Source organism: Equus caballus, chromosome 18 (genome assembly GCF_041296265.1).
Source record: "Equus caballus isolate H_3958 breed thoroughbred chromosome 18, TB-T2T, whole genome shotgun sequence".
Lineage (NCBI taxonomy): Eukaryota > Metazoa > Chordata > Mammalia > Perissodactyla > Equidae > Equus > Equus caballus.
This window is the reverse complement of record NC_091701.1, coordinates 34,343,700-34,362,721: the sequence shown is the minus strand read 5'-3', so window position 1 is coordinate 34,362,721 and position 19,022 is coordinate 34,343,700. Positions and strand designations below refer to the sequence as shown.

The following is a 19,022-nucleotide window of genomic DNA, read 5'->3' as shown; positions in this document are numbered from 1 at the left end:
AGTATACAAGAAACATAAGGGTCCATAGTCGAAGGATGGACCCCCAGCCCTACCCCATCCCTAACTTGACAGGAAAGAGACCAAGTGTCCTTGTCCTTGGCATTGTTCTCCTCTGACCCAATATCATTGGAATGGGGACCCATTCACACTAAGTAAAGAGCTCATGTTATTTAAATTGTAGAAATTGCAGGGCTACTAGTGAAGCACACGCCCATGTTGGAAAGAATAACTATCTAACATGTAATAATACCTTTCATTTCCCATTTTTATATCTGCAGGTGAAGTATAAGGAAGTGATTGGACAAGGAACTCCAATCCCTGACCTGCCTGAAGTGAAACGTGTCAAGGAGACGCAGAAGCACATTAGCTCGGTAGTGGCCCACAAAGTCAGCATGCGTTTGTGCAACCAGCCACGTCCCCATTGCTCCGCTAGCTCATCTCATCCCTCCTTCCTTCTCCCAAGGGCTTCCCGTACTTGGAGGATGGTGTGAATCCTCCCCCAGTCCTGAGAGGGGCGCTAGAGTTGCAACAGTAGATAAGAAACCTCTGTATTCACACAATCAAGGAGCAGAAGCGACTTGGCTTCTTGATTAATCATCATACTTGCAGTTTCTAGAGTAAACGTGCCAACAGTAGTAATAAGCTTATTGGGATGATCTCAAGTTAGTTAAGCAAAAGCATATACATACAAACATAAAAATAACATCAAATGAATTTTTATATAGACATATACATGGATATGTACGCATGCGTGTGTCCTTCAGGACATCCTCTACAGTCCAGGAAGCCCCTGGGTAGACTGTGATTTCTCTGCAGCCTTCTCCACTCCCTTTCAAGATTTCTTGCCCTATATCCTCTACTGTCTCCTTGTAAACGCAGTGTACGTTTAAGGTGCTGGCTGTCACTTCCCCACAGGGTGTATTATATATTAAGCATGTTCTCTAGTAGGAATTTCAGGCATCTGTGCACAATGTGTCTGAGTGTGTCTGGAGGGGCGTTCTCCACACCTGAAATATTGGGTTAAACACACATTTCTCCTGACCTTCTGTCTATCTAGCCCCGCCTCTGCACCTCCCCACCCCAAACACACACTTTCCTGTCCATAAACAGATTCTAAGCAATTGCTGGCTACCAGCAAGAGACTGGGTGAAGTTTGGGGAATAGTTTAGGGCCAATAAAAGGTGAGGACCTTGGTCTTAGAGATTCTCCTGGTCACAGGAGGACTGCACTCTCATTCAATTTCTACTAGAAGACACTTGCTATTTCTCTTGCAAGTCGTTCCTATAGTTTAGCCCCCATTCCCTTCTCCCTCCCTGCTCACACTCCAGCTTCCTTGTGGCACAAACTTCATTTAGAGTTTCATGTCCACTAAGCCAGGAAAACTAGCCCACAGCTCTTCTGTCGCTTTTGGTTGCAGCTTCTTGCCTTTCTCTGATTTTGTTTTGCTCTGCTGTCCCTGTTCAGTTCTACAGCCTAGCTGGGTAAAGAAACACAACTCTGTACCAAGGCAGTAGATTTTCAACAGTTCTGAAAGTTTCCTAGCAAAACAATGATATCAGCACTAGTTTGTCAGTGACTTTAAGAATTAATCTGTAACGCAAACCCCTAGGTTTTTTGTGTTGCTCCCTAGCCCATGCTCCACACCCCATCCATTTAAAAGGAATCCATGCATTCCTTTAGGCTGACAACTCTGAGCATTGATAGGGAAGGAGGAAAGGAAGGAGGTAAAGAGGCTCAGAGGGTCCTTACTTGCTTCACTACAATTCACAATCCATTGACACTACTCCTAACAAATGAGGACTTGCCCCAGTTCAAACACTGGTTTACATGATCCAGCAATCATTAAACATTTCAGGGTAAGATGTTCTTGCTGAAAAAATAAACTATTTAAGTTTCACATTAAATGGACCTACAGGCTAGGGGCCAGCTAGCAATTTTCAGTAGAAAATACAAAACAAACGGAAAATTCCCAACAACCCTAAAGGAATAGAGTATCACATGATTAGAAAATTTTAAACCAAGCGACCTATTTATTAAGTACAAATCTACTGTGGACTTAGTATATTCAAGGGCCTAATACTAGATATTATAAAGTGGCTAGATTTTTCTCACTGTTGAATTTATTACCACTATGTAATGCAGTCTAGGAATGTGCTGTGTTGACTATAGAAAATGCCTAATTTAGTAACCAGTGTTCATGGTAGTAAAATGACTACTTTTGAAGAGAGAACATACATGTTTGTGGAATTTCTTTTCCTTGTTCCTTGAGTGTCATATTTGAAAGTGAGATTGTTTTTGTGAGTTTCCACCAGATAGCCTACATGTAGCCGTAATCCAAAGGATTCATAGTCATTTTACCTTTTTTGGGTCTAATTATCTCCTACAGGTTATGTACAAAGAAAACTTGGGAACAGGCATTCCAACCCCTGTCACTCCAGAGATTGAGAGAGTCAAACGCAATCAAGAGAACTTTAGCTCGGTATTTACAAATATATCAAATAATAAACTTTATTTCCCATTAAAAAAATTACCAGAATAACCCATCACCCTTTTTAAAAAGTAACATCTTAACAACAATTCTGTGTGCGTGTGTGTGCGTGTTTGTGTTATTACTTGACCCAAACCATTTAGACTTATATGAAGGGACTCACTTTTCTCATAGTAGTTTAACACTGTCAGCGACTAAGTGTGAACACTTAGATCTGAAATTCTGTAAGTAGAATTAACACAAGATTCCTCATCCTTATGCTCAGATCGGATAACTCACCGCTTTCCATTGTGCTTTTTCTTTCCCAGAATTAGCATTCTAGAATTCATCATTAAAATTATGAAGAAAAGAGTAAAAGCATTATCCTTACTAAATATTACTCACTAAAAAACTCCCTCCCCTCACGCCCCCCACCCCCACCTGCAAATGTCTCCCTTGTTTAATCTTTGTGCTTGTTTTGAATGTCTTCTGGGTACTTTCTTGTATCTCACAGGTTTTGTACAAAGAAAATTTGGGGAAAGGAACCCCAACACCTGTCACTCCAGAGATGGAGAGAGTCAAACGCAATCAAGAGAACTTTAGCTCGGTATTTCTTAGGGGGCAAAAAATTAAATCCCTGAATTCTCATTTGAAATAATATTTTTAACACATTACAAATATAGGATTTTTCTTCCTGTAAAATTACTAAATTCATTTAATGAAAATAATGATACCAAATAGTACCTGAGTTTTCAACCCAAATCTAACTTTACTTTACTTTACTTTAGTTTTTACTTTAGTTCTGGTGTGACATCTTAACTGTGTTTTTCCTAAAACTTAGCTGTTGATCCCTTTCCTCAAAAATCTATAATACTCAGCATTTCTTTCCTCAAATCCCCCTCTCATAACACTAGGTGTTTCTAACTGGTGTGGACAAATCAAAAGTAAAATCTAACACCTCTTCAAAAAGGACAATGTTATTGGAATTTTATTGTATTTATTGTGGCTCTGTTTGATGTGTATTTTGTGTTTGCAGCTTTTCTTAAAAGAATGCGATTCTTCAATATTTTCATTCAAAAGACAACATAGCAATTCATAGTAACTCAGAAATGCAAACTTACTTGGCTCAGCTATCTTTTTGTACCCACACAAGATATAAATGAGCTTTCTTTGGGAATATTTTCAGGGTCATTGAAAGCTAATATTTATTTAGATTTTAATATTTATTACTATTTATCCCAAAGCTTTCTCTCCCTCTCTCTCTTCCTCTTTCTTTTTGGTTCCCTAATTTAGAGTTACCAACAACTCATTATGGGAATTAGTTTCAATTAACTTGAACGCTATTTAATAAGGCCTAATCCTTCTGTCTTTGAGAGAAGGCCTACATCAGACAGTGATTCCTGCCTGCAGCCCGGCAGCTGAGTCTGTATTAATGCCACTTAGAGACAGACATTGTAGTGCGTGTGACTTAATGTCCAAAGGTGGTCTATCCTGTTTCTGTGTCTTGAAGTTATTAGGCCTGTTTTACATCCTTATGAAAACAAACAGAAATACTTGCAGAGACTATTTTAAAAGCCTACCTAAAGGATGGTTCCAGGCTGATTGGATTGTTGGTTTTGTGCACACAGATTTTGTACAAAGAGAACTTGAGCAAGGGGACTCCCCTACCCGTCACTCCAGAGATGGAGAGAGTCAAACGCAATCAAGAGAACTTTAGCTCGGTATATCTTAGGGGGCAAAAAATTAAATCCCTGAATTCTTATTTAAAATAATATTTTAACACATTATAAACATAAACTTTTCTTCCAGTAAAATTACTAAATTCATTTAATGAAAATAATGATACCAAATTGTCCCTCAGTTTTCAACCCAAATCTAACTTTAGTTTTTACTTTAGTTCTGGTGTGACATCTTAACTGTGTTTTTCCTAAAACATAGCTGTTGATCCCTTTCCTTAAAAATCTATAATACTCAGTGTTTCTTTCCTCAAATCCTCCTCTCATAAACTAGGTGTTTCTAACTGGTGTGGACAAATCAAAAGTAAAATCTAACACCCTTTCAAAAAAGACAATGTTATTGGAATTTTACTTGTACTTGTTGTGGCTCTGTTTGATGTATATTTTGTGTTTGCAGCTTTCCTTAAAAGAATGTGATTCTTAAACATTTTCATTGAAAAGACAACACAGCAATTCATAGTAACTCAGCAATGCAAACTTACTTGGCTCAGCTATCTTTTTGTACCACGCAAGATATAAATGAGCTTTCTTTGGGAATATTTTCAGGGTCACTGAAAGCTAATATTTATTTAGATTTTAGTATTTATTACTATTTATCTTATTCCCCCAAAGCTTTCTCTCCCTCTCTCTCTTCCTCTTTCTTTTTGGTTCCCTAATTTAGAGTTACCAACAACTCATTATGGGAATTAGTTTCAATTAACTTGAACGCTATTTAATAAGGCCTAATCCTTCTGTCTTTGAGAGAAGGCCTACATCAGACAGTGATTCCTGCCTGCAGCCCGGCAGCTGAGTCTGTATTAATGCCACTTAGAGACAGACATTGTAGTGCGTGTGACTTAATGTCCAAAGGTGGTCTATCCTGTTTCTGTGTCTTGAAGTTATTAGGCCTGTTTTACATCCTTATGAAAACAAACAGAAATACTTGCAGAGACTATTTTAAAAGCCTACCTAAAGGATGGTTCCAGGCTGATTGGATTGTTGGTTTTGTGCACACAGATTTTGTACAAAGAGAACTTGAGCATGGGGACTCCCCTACCTGTCACTCCAGAGATGGAGAGAGTCAAACGCAATCAAGAGAACTTTAGCTCGGTATATCTTAGGGGGCAAAAATTAAATCCCTGAATTCTTATTTAAAATAATATTTTAACACATTATAAACATAAGATTTTCTTCCAGTAAAATTACTAAGTTCATTTAATGAAAATAATGATGCCAAATAGTACCTCAGTTTTCAACCCAAATCTAACTTTAGTTTTTACTTTAGTTCTGGTGTGACATCTTAACTGTGTTTTTCCTAAAACTTAGCTGTTGATCCCTTTCCTTAAAAACCTATAATGCTCAGCGTTTTCTTCCTCAGATCCTCCTCTCATAACACTAGGTGTTTCTAACTGGTGTGGACAAATCAAAAGTAAAATCTAACACCCTTTCAAAAAGGACAATGTTATTGGAATTTTACTTGTACTTGTTGTGGCTCTGTTTGATGTATATTTTGTGTTTTCAGCTTTCCTTAAAAGAATGTGATTCTTAAACATTTTCATTGAAAAGACAACACAGCAATTCATAGTAACTCAGCAATGCAAACTTACTTGGCTCAGCTATCTTTTTGTACCACGCAAGATATAAATGAGCTTTCTTTGGGAATATTTTCAGGGTCACTGAAAGCTAACATTTCTTTAGCTTTTAATATTTATTAATATTTATTTTATTCCCCCAAACTTTTCTCTCTGTCTCTCTGTCTTTTGGTTCCCTAATTTAGAGTCACCAACAACTCATTATGGATATTAATTTCAATTAACTTGAACACTATTTAATAAGGCCTAATCCTTCTGTCTTTGAGAGAAGGCCTACATCAGACAGTGATTCCTGCCTGCAGCCCGGCAGCTGAGTCTGTACTAATGCACCTTAAGACAGACATCCTTCTGCGTGTGACTAAATGGCCAATGGTGGCCTACACTTGTTGTACTTCTTGAAGTTATTAGGCCTGTTTTACATCCTTATGAAAACAAACAGAAATACTTGTAGAGACTATTTTAAAAGTCTACCTAAAGGATGGTTCCAGGCTGATTGGATTGTTGGTTTTGTGCACACAGATTTTATACAAAGAGAACTTGAGCATGGGGACTCCCCTACCTGTCACTCCAGAGATGGAGAGAGTCAAACGCAATCAAGAGAACTTTAGCTCGGTATTTCTTAGGGGGCAAAAAATTAAATCCCTGAAACCTTATTTAAAATAATGTTTTTAACACATTATAAACATAAGATTTTCTTCCAGTAAAATTACTAAATTCATTTAATGAAAATAATGATACCAAATTGTCCCTCAGTTTTCAACCCAAATCTAATTTTAGTTTTTACTTTAGTTCTGGTGTGACATCTTAACTGTGTTTTTCCTAAAACTTAGCTGTTGATCCCTTTCCTTAAAAACCTATAATGCTCAGCGTTTTCTTCCTCAGATCCTCCTCTCATAACACTAGGTGTTTCTAACTGGTGTGGACGAATCAAAAGTAAAATCTAACACCCTTTCAAAAAGGACAATGTTATTGGAATTTTATTGTATTTATTGTGGCTCTGTTTGATGTGTATTTTGTGTTTGCAGCTTTTCTTAAAAGAAGGTGATTCTTAAACATTTTCATTCAAAAGACAACAGCAATTCACAGTAACTCAGAAATGCAAACTTACTTGGCTCAGCTATTTTTTTGTACCATGCAAGATATAAATGAGCTTTCTTTGGGAATATTTTCAGGGTCACTGAAAGCTAATATTTATTTAGATTTTAATATTTATTTTACTCCCCCAAACCTTTCTCTCCCTCTCTCTCTTCCTCTTTCTTTTTGGTTCCCTAATTTAGAGTTACCAACAACTCATTATAGATATTAGTTTCAATTAACTTGAACGCTATTTAATAAGGCCTAATCCTTCTGTCTTTGAGAGAAGGCCTACATCAGACAGTGATTCCTGCCTGCAGCCCGGCAACTGAGTCTGTATTAATGCCACTTAGAGACAGACATTGTGGTGCGTGTGACTTAATGTCCAAAGGTGGTCTATCCTGTTTCTGTGTCTTGAAGTTATTAGGCCTGTTTTATATCCTTATAAAACAAACAGAAATACTTGTAGAGACTATTTTAAAAGTCTACCTAAAGGATGGTTCCAGGCTGATTGGATTGTTGGTTTTGTGCACACAGATTTTGTACAAAGAGAACTTGAGCAAGGGGACTCCCCTACCTGTCACTCCAGAGATGGAGAGAGTCAAACGCAATCAAGAGAACTTTAGCTCGGTATTTGGGAGAAAGCTCCTTTAACTCGATATTAAAAAAATAATAATACCTTTCCATAAAACCAAAATTCTCACTATTAGTCCCTTTAAAATAATCAATTTAACAACTTCTTTTTTTTTTTTAAATTTCAACTGAATCCTTCTGTTTTCCAGATCTTTTACTCACCATTTGACTCTAACGCTTTATACTTTCTGTAATAGCCCCTTAAAACTTTTAATTGGTTCCTTTCCTTCTCTTTTCACCCTTTATGTTACTTCTGGGAATTTTAAACTTCATTGGTGTCCAAAAAACCCCATGTAACTCTTATTTACTTGGAACTTTTTTTATTCAATGTTTCTGGCTTAGTCTTGCAAGAAAAGACAGTACCCGAGGGCACACGTAGAAATGGGGCTCTTGCCTGGGAACAGGGGTTACCTTAACATACATCCTGTTTGAATAAACAGCAGCACTGAGAAAGAAAATGGCTCAGTGTTGGAACCCAAAGCAGTCTTGTCTTGATACTTGTCCTAAACAAGCAATTCCACAAGCAGAAATCCAGACCCTCTGATTTTTTTTAAATACACAAATCAGAACATGATCTTATATTTAACGTTATTTTCTCTTTTATTAACACTGTTGTTGCTGAAAAACTCTATAATACTCAATATTCTGTGAAACTTCTATGTGAGGATCTTACATTCACTTATGCTTGAGATGGAGAATCAAACGTCATTAGGAAAATTTAGCTTGATTTTTTTAGTGGGTGGGGGAAGTTGGATCCAAAATGCTTTTTAATTGTCAGTTTAAATAATTTCTGAAAGTTTGATTCTTTCACATAATTAGATCAGTAACTTTCTTTGGTCCCACTGTCTTTTTGTTTTGTTTTCCTTTGTTTTTAATTACTACTTACTAATGACCTTTTGATTTTGTTAAGTTTTCATGGTAAATTAATATTACTTTTGGAGTGGAATATTCACTGTTTTCCCTGTGGGTTTATTATCATTATTATTCCTTTCTTTAGAAAGATTTGCATTAATTTTCAAAACTATTTTTAAATTATGTTCTTCTATATTAGAGTAAGTATATTATTGTATATATCTACTTGAGATCTTAATGATCCTGATGATCTTGGACAATTTCTTTTTTAAAGTTACAATTTGCATTAATTTTTACACAGGCTGCCTTTAGGCAAAATTGTCCAGTGGTGTATGCATAGACCCTTTAAGATATTATGGGAAATAAACAGAAGTACATATTAAAACACTGACTTTTAGACTTGACCACTTTTCTACAACTTGATTTTACTCAGCAAAGGCCAGTTTCACCATATTGCATTGATTTAGTCTGGGGTTTTAAATATCTGTTGTTCTGTAAAACAGGTGTTCTGTGTAGGGAAAATAAATATTTGCCAATCTAATTAAAAATCATCTTTCTGTTGTAGACTAAATACTCTTATATTATAAATTTTAGGCTCTCATAAAATTATTTGTATTTTTTTCCTTAATTCCTGACACAGGGAACAAACATTTAATATATGAGTTAGTGTAAAAGTTGAATATCAAAGGCACTGGCACTTCATCTAAGGAAATATGAAATATGTTCTTGTCCAGATTTGTGCTTGAAAAGACAGGTTGACTTGGTGAATTTGTCTTTCCTGTTTGATGTCTGTAGTCTCATAGGAGCTTTCCTGCAAGGAAGGAGAAAGGGCTGTTTTGACTGCTCTTGTTTTTCTGGATGCTTTCTTGTGTCATACAGGTGTTGTATAAAGAAAACCTCGGGAAAGGGACCCCGATTCCCATCACTCCAGAGATGGAGAGAGTCAAACACAATCAAGAGAACTTTAGTTCGGTATTTAAACAAACAAACAAAAATCCCTTTACTTTTAAAACCTTCAAAAAGATTCATGGCTATATTTTAAAATCTAATCAGCTTATTCCAATAAAAAACATTGACATATCTTATTTGCAACTTAATGCTGCCATTTCCTATGAGTCAGTTTCCCCATTTTGGTTAAACATTAATGTAATCATTTAACTTAAAAAAAAAAACGTGTTATAGTGCAGCCTTTAAAAACATAACATTCTCGATGTCTAAGCACCCACATTTGTCCTGCTTTGGCAAATTTGAGCTGAATCTAAAGCTTACAAAAATTTCTTCTGCGAAGATCAGACTGTTGACCTTTTCTAACCTTCTCTGTCCTTACTGGCATTTGTACAGATATTTCCAAGTTTCCATTTTCAGCATCTTGTCATTGCTCTCCATTTGCCTTAAAAATAATTCTTCCCAATATGTTCACCCAAACTAAAAATTAAATACTTTGACTTCTTTTGAAAGTTGACAAAAGAAGATTCGTATGTATGTATCTTCTTATATGCAATGTTTATAAAACCCAAATGCCCTTATGTGGTTTATTAATAACATTTCCAAATCAAAAATAACTTCCTTGGTTCTCCTTCTGTCTCTTGCCCTTTTAATTTTTTCCTCCTCCTAACAAGCCAGGGGGACTAATTATTCCCTTTCGTGGTGCTCTCCGTCGCTCAGCTCTGCAGAGATTAGTTCAAACCACAAAAATAACTAAACTTTCCTTTCATATCTCTTCGTTTTCGCTGCTCTTTCCTGCATTCCCTTGCTTTTAAAGATGTCTCTAGGCTCATACAGGTTGGATCTAGAAGCTTCTGGTATTTTCCTTCCTCTAACCCACTCTCTCCCTCTTTGCCCTTCTCTTCCCAACTGCTTCACAAGACAGCGAAAGTGGTTGATGGCTCTTTTTGTTCTGGATGCTTTCTTATCCTACAGGTGCTGTACAAAGAAAACCTGGGGACAGGAATTCCAATCCCCCTCACTCCTGAGATGCAGAGAGTCAAACACAATCAAGAAAACCTTAGCTCGGTATTTTGGAGAGAAAGGGAAAAGAAGATGCCATTTAACCCCATAATTAAATTGATACTTAACATTTTTTCTTTTTTTAAACTCACTTCCTTTCCTTCGCTTCTAATATATCTCACTTAGCAAATGGACCTACTTTCACATTCTGTGATACTATTGTGGATTCTATTATTTTTTATTTCAATTAATTCTGATTTCCTTGCCATCTGGTATTTTAAAATATTTTTTTTAAAAACCCCTTGTCTTTTAGTTTGCTTGGATAACAACAAAACCAAGTTCTAACCATCTCAAATCCCCATGTGATTGTTTAGGTTGTACCATGCTTATGGAAATGAAAAAATAACACGGATAACTCTGACAGCCTTTCCCCGGCAGCTGAGGTCCTTACTGCCCTGCAGAGTCAGTTTCCCCATCCCACAAATGGCTGCCATTAAAGTAATGCGTGCCATCTTATCAGCATATAACTCCTGGCTCCTTGGACCACTGTGTATTTGGTGACAAGGAAGTTGAACTCACCCTTAAAATCTCGCAACAAATGGAATGTTACTTACGGTTGTTTTTCTGGATGCTTTCTCATCACACAGGTGTTATACAAAGAAAACATGGGCAAGGGAACCCCTTTACCTGTCACTCCAGAGATGGAGAGAGTCAAACACAATCAAGAAAATATTAGCTCGGTACTTTGGCAAGAAAGAAAAAACTACTTCTTTGATGATTTAAAATAATACATATTAATCCTACTTTTTAAAGAAAACTTAAACTTTGTGAATTTCTGTATCATATTTATCCTTCTTTACTATAGGGCTACTCCTAGCCTTAACCTCATAATAACAAGATTGCTTTAATCTGTAATTGAAAGTTCTAATATCAGGAAGTAACGGATTTTCCAATAAACCATCCTTTGGCTCATCTCTCCCCAAACTTACTCTCTATCCGCTACCCCCAAGGTCTCTTTGTTTTACATAAGCGTGAAATTTGGGGGGTGGCATGGTAGGTGTAACGGGGATCTTTCTGGAACATTGGAGTTGTGATTTTGTTGTGTTTTTGCACTTATGACTTTAGGTTCTGATTTGCCCTGTCAGATTTGGACAAAGCGACCTTGGGAAAAATAACCCCTGATCCTCTCCTTCAGGAATAATGACATAAATTAAGATCCAGTAGTGGTTTTGGCAAATGATCATCAATTTACTTAAAAAGAAAAGTGTCACTTGAAATGTTTTTTGTTTTACCAATTTTGGTCCTTTTGTCTTTATCATGGTCTTTCACTGCTAACTTGAGTAAACCATTTCCTGTAAGCCTGAGCTCTGTGATGTTATACACGTTTATAGATCACCGGGGGGTGGGGGTTTGCGTGGGGACGACGCTAGCTTATGTCATGAAGCACCTTGTGGTCCTCCCCATCTACACTATCTGCAGGTTTCTCCAATACTAGACTGCAGTGCTTCTGAAACGTGAGTGTGTATCAGAATCACCTGGAGGGTTTGTTAAAGCAGACTGCTGGGTCTTGTCCCCATAGTTTCTCATTCTGTAGATCTGGTGTGGAGCCAGAAAATGTACATTTCTAGCAAGTTCTCAGGTGATGCTGACCTTGCTGTCCCGGTCTCCACTTTGAGAACCATTACTTTTACAGAATTCTTCCTCTTGGATGGCATTTCCCAAACCTCTTGTGTCCCAAGAATGACACTGAGGGGAGACATTGAGGTTGAGGATGTGTCATGATGCCGTACTACGTTTCCTATTGATCTAGCATAATAGCGATATAATTTCTGAAAACATTCTTCCTTACTGATCAGTTTGATGTTGTACTAAACTAAAGCAAGAGGCAGAGTTGATAGCAAGGAAAAAAAGAGTAAAAATCGTTTCCTTGTTTGAGGGCCCATGATTTTACTCGTGTGTCAATATGAATTTAAGTCTCGCAAAAACGTCCCGTCCCCTGTTCCTGTATAAGAAGCAGCCTCCACGTTTTCAGTGTTAGAAAAGCCCAGGCCCCAAGTGCTGTTAAGATGATCTTTCAGGTGCCTGACATTCATAGCCTAGCAGTAGAGAGAAGGTGGTCTCGCACCCCTTTTGGGCATGCGGCAGTTCTGTCTTGCAGGCTGCAAGGGTTTCATAGCAGGGTCCTACCCTGAAATGTGTGTCTTGCTATAACTACACTTAACTTCCCGTGGAAACATATTTCTTTCCATCTAACCCCATTGCCCAAATGGTTTGGCACCCTGAGCCTTATAACAAATGATCTGTTCCGTCTAATCTTTCGGTAACTGTAATTTTTTTTTTCTTTTTGGCTTTTTGGATCCATTGGACTCTTGTAGGTTTTGTACAAAGAAACTGTGGGGAAAGCCACCCCAACCCCTGTCACTCCAGAGATGCAGAGAGTCAAACGCAATCAAGAGAACATTAGCTCGGTATTGTCTTGAGAAACGAAAATGCTTTTCATTTTGCAAAGTAACCCCTGCAGTTTGGCCTGCTCCTAACTCCATCCTGGCTTAAAAACAAACAAAAAGCCAGTTGTTTAGAATCTCCTCTAAGTGATATACTACACTTACCATTGCCATTAACTGTTTTCAGGCTTTCTTCTTGAGAGCTGTTCTCACTAATAGTAATAGTTTAAACATGGAGTTTTCTCCCCCAAATTGCACTATATTTAATAGCCTGAATATTGCCTCCTAGTGATTTTTGGGTGCGACTTTGTATCTCACAGGTGTTGTACAAAGAGAACCTGGGGAAAGCCACCCCTACCCCCATGACTCCCGAGATGGAAAGAGTCAAACGCAATCAAGAAAACTTTAGCTCGGTATTTAGAGAGGGGAAAAAGAAACTGTTACACTTTTAACAAGCGTGGCAAAGATGGTTATACCACTAATTTATCTCACAGTTTCCTCAGAACTTTTGTTTATCTTTTAAAATTCTTCTTGACCCACTTAAAAACCACATCCCAACTCCACCAGCTCAAACTGAATTCTTTCTTCACCTTTTGCTTTATACAATAACATTTTAACGGCTTTATCTTCCTGAGGTGTTTCTTACGTAGTGGGCTGTAGTTGAGCCGTAACACCAGCTAGATGATGGTTTTCAGAACTCGTTTTCTGCTCTCTGATGTCTGGATGCTCTCTTGGCTCCTCTAGGTATTGTACAAAGAGAATATGAGAAAAGCAACTTCGACACCTGTCACTCCAGAGATGGAGAGAGCTAAGCGCAACCAAGAAAACATTAGCTCGGTATTTCTAGGATTAAAAAAAGGAGTAGTGCAAAAACTTGGAAAATAACATTTTAACACCATAAAAACGTGCCTTTCTCATTCAACTGAAAAACACACTAAAACGAAAAAAAGAGAAAAATGCAGCATCTTGGAAAATAACATTTTAACACCATAAAAATGTGCATTTTCTTATTCAACTGAAAATTTAGACTAAAATTAACACAACTGTGCTTTTAAATTCCAAATGATCATACTAAGACATAACCAGTTAATTGCCAATGTTTTCTCTCCCCTTTTACTTTACTCTGAGGTAGTCTTACTTAACCAACTGTAACAAATTGACTTCCTAACACCCTCCATCTTCAGCTCGCCTTTATTTTAAAGGTACTCTATGAAACAGGTAATACTCTGAAATGGATGCATTCTTTGGCTTTGATATTTTGAATTTTTCTTGTCTGGAGGACTTTGATTCCTGTATTAGCATATTGGTGTATGAAATCTGGACATAAACCTATGAAAAATGATAGTTCTTTTGAATGTCAGTGTCACACTTAGTGCCAAATACCATCCAATATGCTGGTGCTGTAATTCCCGGCAAATACAAGAAACCACTTTTTTCTCTTTCCTTTCAAAATTATACTGTGCCCCTTTTCCTTTGAAAAGGAAAGTTACATTTTCAAAGTCGAATTCTTTCTCTCCTGGTGCGAGCCCTGCCTGTCCATCTTCACGCTAACCTGTTCCTCTGTTAGCCACGGGTCTCGCTGGGTCCTTTCAGTCGACTCAAGCATCCCTACCCAGCTCTTTTCATCAGCATCTGTTGGAAAGGTTATAAGGCTTCAGAATTAGGACAGTACCGTGATCTGTACTGATTCATGTCTCTCCTCCGTCAGGTTCTTTATTCTGATAGCTTCAGAATTAGGACAGTACCGTGATCTGTGCTGATTCATGTCTCTCCTCCATCAGGTTCTTTATTCTGATAGCTTCCGGAAACAAATACAAGGCAAAGCTGCCTATGTCTTGGACACTCCAGAGATGAGAAGGGTGAGGGAGACCCAGCGCCACATCTCGACGGTGAGTCCCGAGTGCTTCAGGACTGGCTGGCCGGGCTGTTGGAACACGTGAAAGGAGACATGGTCACACTATTGTATTTTCACAAAGTGAACTCATGAAATTTCAGGTGAAATATCATGAAGACTTTGAGAAACACAAGGGTTGCTTTACACCGGTGGTGACAGACCCTATCACTGAGCGAGTAAAGAAGAACACACAGGACTTCAGTGACATTAGCTACCGAGGTATTCAGAGAAAAGTGGTAGAAATGGAACAGAAACGGAACGACCAGGATCAGGAAACTGTTACAGGTAATTGAGCCCTCCGGGCGGGGGGCGTTGGGGGGGGGGAGGGGAATCAACTTAAAGGGAAGTAGAAGAACAAAAGTGACATTATCTACGGCAAGGCAAAGGATAAAGGACCTCAATCTGTGTATTCATTAGGTGTGAAAGAACCTCTGCTATTTCACAGTTCGCAAAGCTGACATCTCTTCTACCTTATGCTTAATCTCCTCTGAGAAGACATGACTAGAACCTAAGCTGAAATAGTGTTATTCAATCCTCCTGTGGTTACGTTTATGCCTTGGTTTCCAAGTTATTGAAAGAGTCCGAGAACATCTGTTCTGATCCTTAATCTCACTCTCAGGTTTACGTGTCTGGCGTACTAATCCTGGCTCAGTGTTTGACTATGATCCAGCAGAAGACAACATTCAATCCCGAAGCTTACACATGATTAATGGTATGTTATGCCAAAAAAGGCTTTTGACATAAACATCATCATTTAGTGGGCTGGAGTCAATGACTTTCAGTCTCTGAGGTTCCTGACCTCCAGGGTTTTCAATTTCCTGAGTTGCCCATTAGCATAAAAACACCTCCTTACCTAGTGGGCCAAACTCATTTTCTAGACAAGTTCAAGTTAGGGAAAGATTGTTTCATTGCTGCAGTGTAAGACTCCTTCAGGCCCTGTTATTATCATTTTTATTCCTAAAGAAAAAACGGTAATACATCTTTCTGTTGGAGAAATAGTGGGAAAAAAAAAAATATGTAGGCAAAGGGCAGAGAATGGATTTGACCTTGAGCAACTTTCTGAACTCTCTTATGGCAAGGAAGATGTCATTCAACAAAACAGGCAGCATGCCTTTATGCCTTCTTTTCATGTTATAAAACAATACATAGTACTTGTCCTCAAAGGACTTACACTCTAGACTCCTGATGAAGAGAGACGAGTAAATCAGTGGTTACACCCTGACACGTGCAATATTAAAGGTCCTCACACAGATTGTGGAAACACCAAGAAAAGGCATCTAAATTAATTTGGAAGTTAGGGAGAACTTTCTGGCAAGGTTGAAGGTGGAGCTTGAATGTGAATATAACAATATATTCACTTTGGTAAGCTGGGAAAATGGGCAGGGTGGAGCGAAGGAGTGGTCAAGGATGGACTCCAGGATTTGAAACCTGACTGTATCATGTGTCACCTGACCTTTGGTAATTTACTTAAACTTTCATCTGGAAAATGAAGATGGTACCATATCCCAAGAGTTTTGAGAGTGTAATCCATGGAAATCTACTTAAAACCGTGCTTGGGAACAAATAAACAAACAAAAACCAACTGAGATTCCATTACTGATAGGCATTACTGCTACAGAAGTTTCACCTCTGCTCCCTCTGCAATCTCCTCTCCTCCAGTCCAAGCTCAGCGCCGGAGCCGGGAGCAGTCGCGATCTGCCAGCGCGCTGAGCATCAGTGGTGGCGAGGAGAAGTCTGAGCATTCAGAAGCTGCCGACCACCGCCTCTCCACCTACAGCGATGGAGGCATCTTCTCTGCAACCTCAGCAGGTACAAGTGAATGGCGCTGACCATGACTGCCATGGCTGGCCAGCTCACTGGCGGTTACTATAAGAGATGCTTTGAGTAAAAAAAAAAAAAAAAAATCTGGATCATTTCTTCTAATGAGAAAAGACTAGAATCTAGAATTGTGGAGAGGTCCAGGAAGTTAGGTGTTTCATTTTTCTTCCTCCTTTCTTGGAAATCATTGTTTTTAAATTAGGGAAAGAGACAGCACTGCTCAGCTGCTAAACACAGATTAAATGATGCCTAGCCACATTGTCTTGTTTTCAACTATTTTTTTCCTTCCTTTCAGCTTACAAACATGCAAAAACCGTAGAGCTCCAACAACGATCATCTTCAGTTGCCACCCAACAGACAACAGTATCCTCTATCCCGTCTCATCCATCTACTGCTGGAGTAAGTAAATAATAAAAATGTGCTCAAATCATTCTTATTTTCTGATATGTGCAAAAACGATTATATAGGTATTCTGCTTTCTTTTTTTAATGAAAGCTTCTGTTTTATGTAATGCTCCTTTACTACATATCTCATGTTAACGGTAATATCAGAAAACCTTCATTACGCAACTCAAATAATTAAAAATCATTATTCAACGATTTAAAAAAAAAGAAAAACTAAAGCAAATTATCAATTTGGGCTCTTTGGTCCCACCCACTGTCTTAAACTAAAACATTTGCTGTTTGGAATCATTCTTTAAGAATATTTATATGAGGGCTGGCCCCGTGGCCGAGTGGTTAAGTTCGCGCACTCGCTGCAGGCGGCCCAGTGTTTCGTTGGTTCGAATCCTGGGCGCGGACATGGCACTGCTCCTTAAACCACGCTGAGGCGTCGTCCCACATGCCACAACTAGAAGGACCCACAACGAAGAATATACAACTATGTACCGGGGGGCTTTGGGGAGAAAAAGGAAAAAAATAAAATCTTTAAAAAAAAAAAAGGAGATTCATATGTATGCACGTCACATATAAACATGTCATATCTTAGATCTCCCCTATTAATATATATTAAAGAGAGAAGTCAAACCATGTTTGCAATTCACCAGACTACTTTAAAACTCTTAGTTTAAAACCCTGAATCTCATTCATAACATCACAAAAACATAATTCTTTAGGATTGAAATGAACAATGTTTGTATGAAGAAAACTAGCTTTACTCAAGGACATAAATGAACATCTAAATAACTATTCAGACCCATTATATTTCAGGAAGGGAATCTTGTAAAGTTTACATTTCTCCTAAAATAAATCCAGAAATTCAAGGCAATTCCAATCAAAATCCCAACAGTCTATTAAAAAATTTTGTATGTTAATCCTAAAATTTATTTGAAAGAGTAAAGATGCAGGAATAACCAAGTAAATTTTGAAAATGACAACAGAAAAGGACTTAACCATATCAGAGCAAAACACATGTAAAGCTATTATAATTAAATATGGATTTAGCATAGGAATAGATTAGAAAAAGATGAAGTGTAGAAATGGACCCTAAAAGAATTACAAATCAGCAGGGGGAAAAAAAGCAAAATTGTAAAAAACTACAGAAAAATAGAGACTACTTTTATAACATTGGGGATGGGGAAAGCCTTCCTTAGCAAGTTCCAAAATCGGGAAATATACACGAAAAGACTGACAGATTCGACCATAATAATTTAATTTTTTTAAACAAAAAGAAACAAGTCAAATTGTGAGAAAATATTTGCTGCATACATAACAAAAAAGTTAAGATCTAAAAAGCATAAAGCTCTCCAAAATTCTTTGACAAATTATTCCCCTTCCCCTCGAAATAAGAAAGAACTGAAAGCGTATGAATAGACAATTCATACAGGAAAAGAAGTAAAAATGGCCAACAAAAAAAATGTTCTTGAGTATAAACCAGGAATATGCAAATTAAAACAATAATAGAGTATCATATTAAAACATTATAGTAACGAACTTTTTAAAAAATTAATATGCACATACCATTTGACCTAATACTTTCACCTTTAAAAGCTCTTTCTTCTGAAATATTTGCCCAAAGACAAACATTAGGGGGTTAGTGTAAGAAAAAATCGTGACAATTGAATGTCCAGAAAAATGGAAATGGCTAAGTAATCTGTGGTATAATTAAAACATGAAATTCTCTACAGCAGTAAAAAGAATGAGATACATCTATATTTAGATGGAAAGACCTACAAGTTATATTAAATGGAAAGAACAAGTCAGAGTATTATTTATAGTATTGTTCCATTTACTCAAGGGGAAGGGAAAACCTACCCTTGGATATGAATGTATGTGTATCTATTTCAGAATGCAACAAAAAATATGTAGGTTACATACCAAATTACTAACCAGTGGCTGCTCCTATCAAGAAAATTTGAGTACCTTCAATTTTTATTTATATCTTCAAGTTGTTACAATTTTTAAAAATTCTATTGTATTGTGATGATTACCGTGAACATGAGATCTACCCCCTTATCACATTTTTAAATGTACACTACTTTATTGTTCACTGTAGGTTCAAGGTTGAACAACAGATCTCTAGAACTTATTCATCTTGCTTAACTGAAAGTTTATGTCCACTGATTGTAACTCCCCATTTTCCCTTCCC

The 19,022-nt window shown here is 37.5% G+C and overlaps 1 protein-coding gene across 50 annotated transcripts in view; it reads left to right on the top strand.

Moving 5' to 3' along the window:
- NEB (nebulin) overlaps positions 1-19,022 on the top strand; it is a 213,964-nt gene that overhangs the window by 192,834 nt on the left and 2,108 nt on the right. For 4 of the 50 annotated variants that reach the window (XM_023622879.2, XM_023622873.2, XM_023622874.2 and 1 more), the window contains 18 exons: positions 279-371; positions 2,387-2,479; positions 2,982-3,074; positions 4,096-4,188; positions 5,200-5,292; positions 6,294-6,386; positions 7,386-7,478; positions 9,213-9,305; positions 10,254-10,346; positions 10,928-11,020; positions 12,656-12,748; positions 13,045-13,137; positions 13,469-13,561; positions 14,506-14,613; positions 14,720-14,903; positions 15,238-15,330; positions 16,278-16,427; positions 16,732-16,835. In XM_023622879.2, the coding sequence (XP_023478647.2) occupies positions 279-371; positions 2,387-2,479; positions 2,982-3,074; positions 4,096-4,188; positions 5,200-5,292; positions 6,294-6,386; positions 7,386-7,478; positions 9,213-9,305; positions 10,254-10,346; positions 10,928-11,020; positions 12,656-12,748; positions 13,045-13,137; positions 13,469-13,561; positions 14,506-14,613; positions 14,720-14,903; positions 15,238-15,330; positions 16,278-16,427; positions 16,732-16,835 (1,848 nt within the window). Of the gene's footprint in view, positions 1-278; positions 372-2,386; positions 2,480-2,981; positions 3,075-4,095; positions 4,189-5,199; positions 5,293-6,293; positions 6,387-7,385; positions 7,479-9,212; positions 9,306-10,253; positions 10,347-10,927; positions 11,021-12,655; positions 12,749-13,044; positions 13,138-13,468; positions 13,562-14,432; positions 14,482-14,505; positions 14,614-14,719; positions 14,904-15,237; positions 15,331-16,221; positions 16,428-16,731; positions 16,836-19,022 lie in introns of those variants that run through there. The other 46 variants (XM_070240934.1, XM_070240930.1, XM_070240936.1 and 43 more) reach the window with 36 other exon arrangements.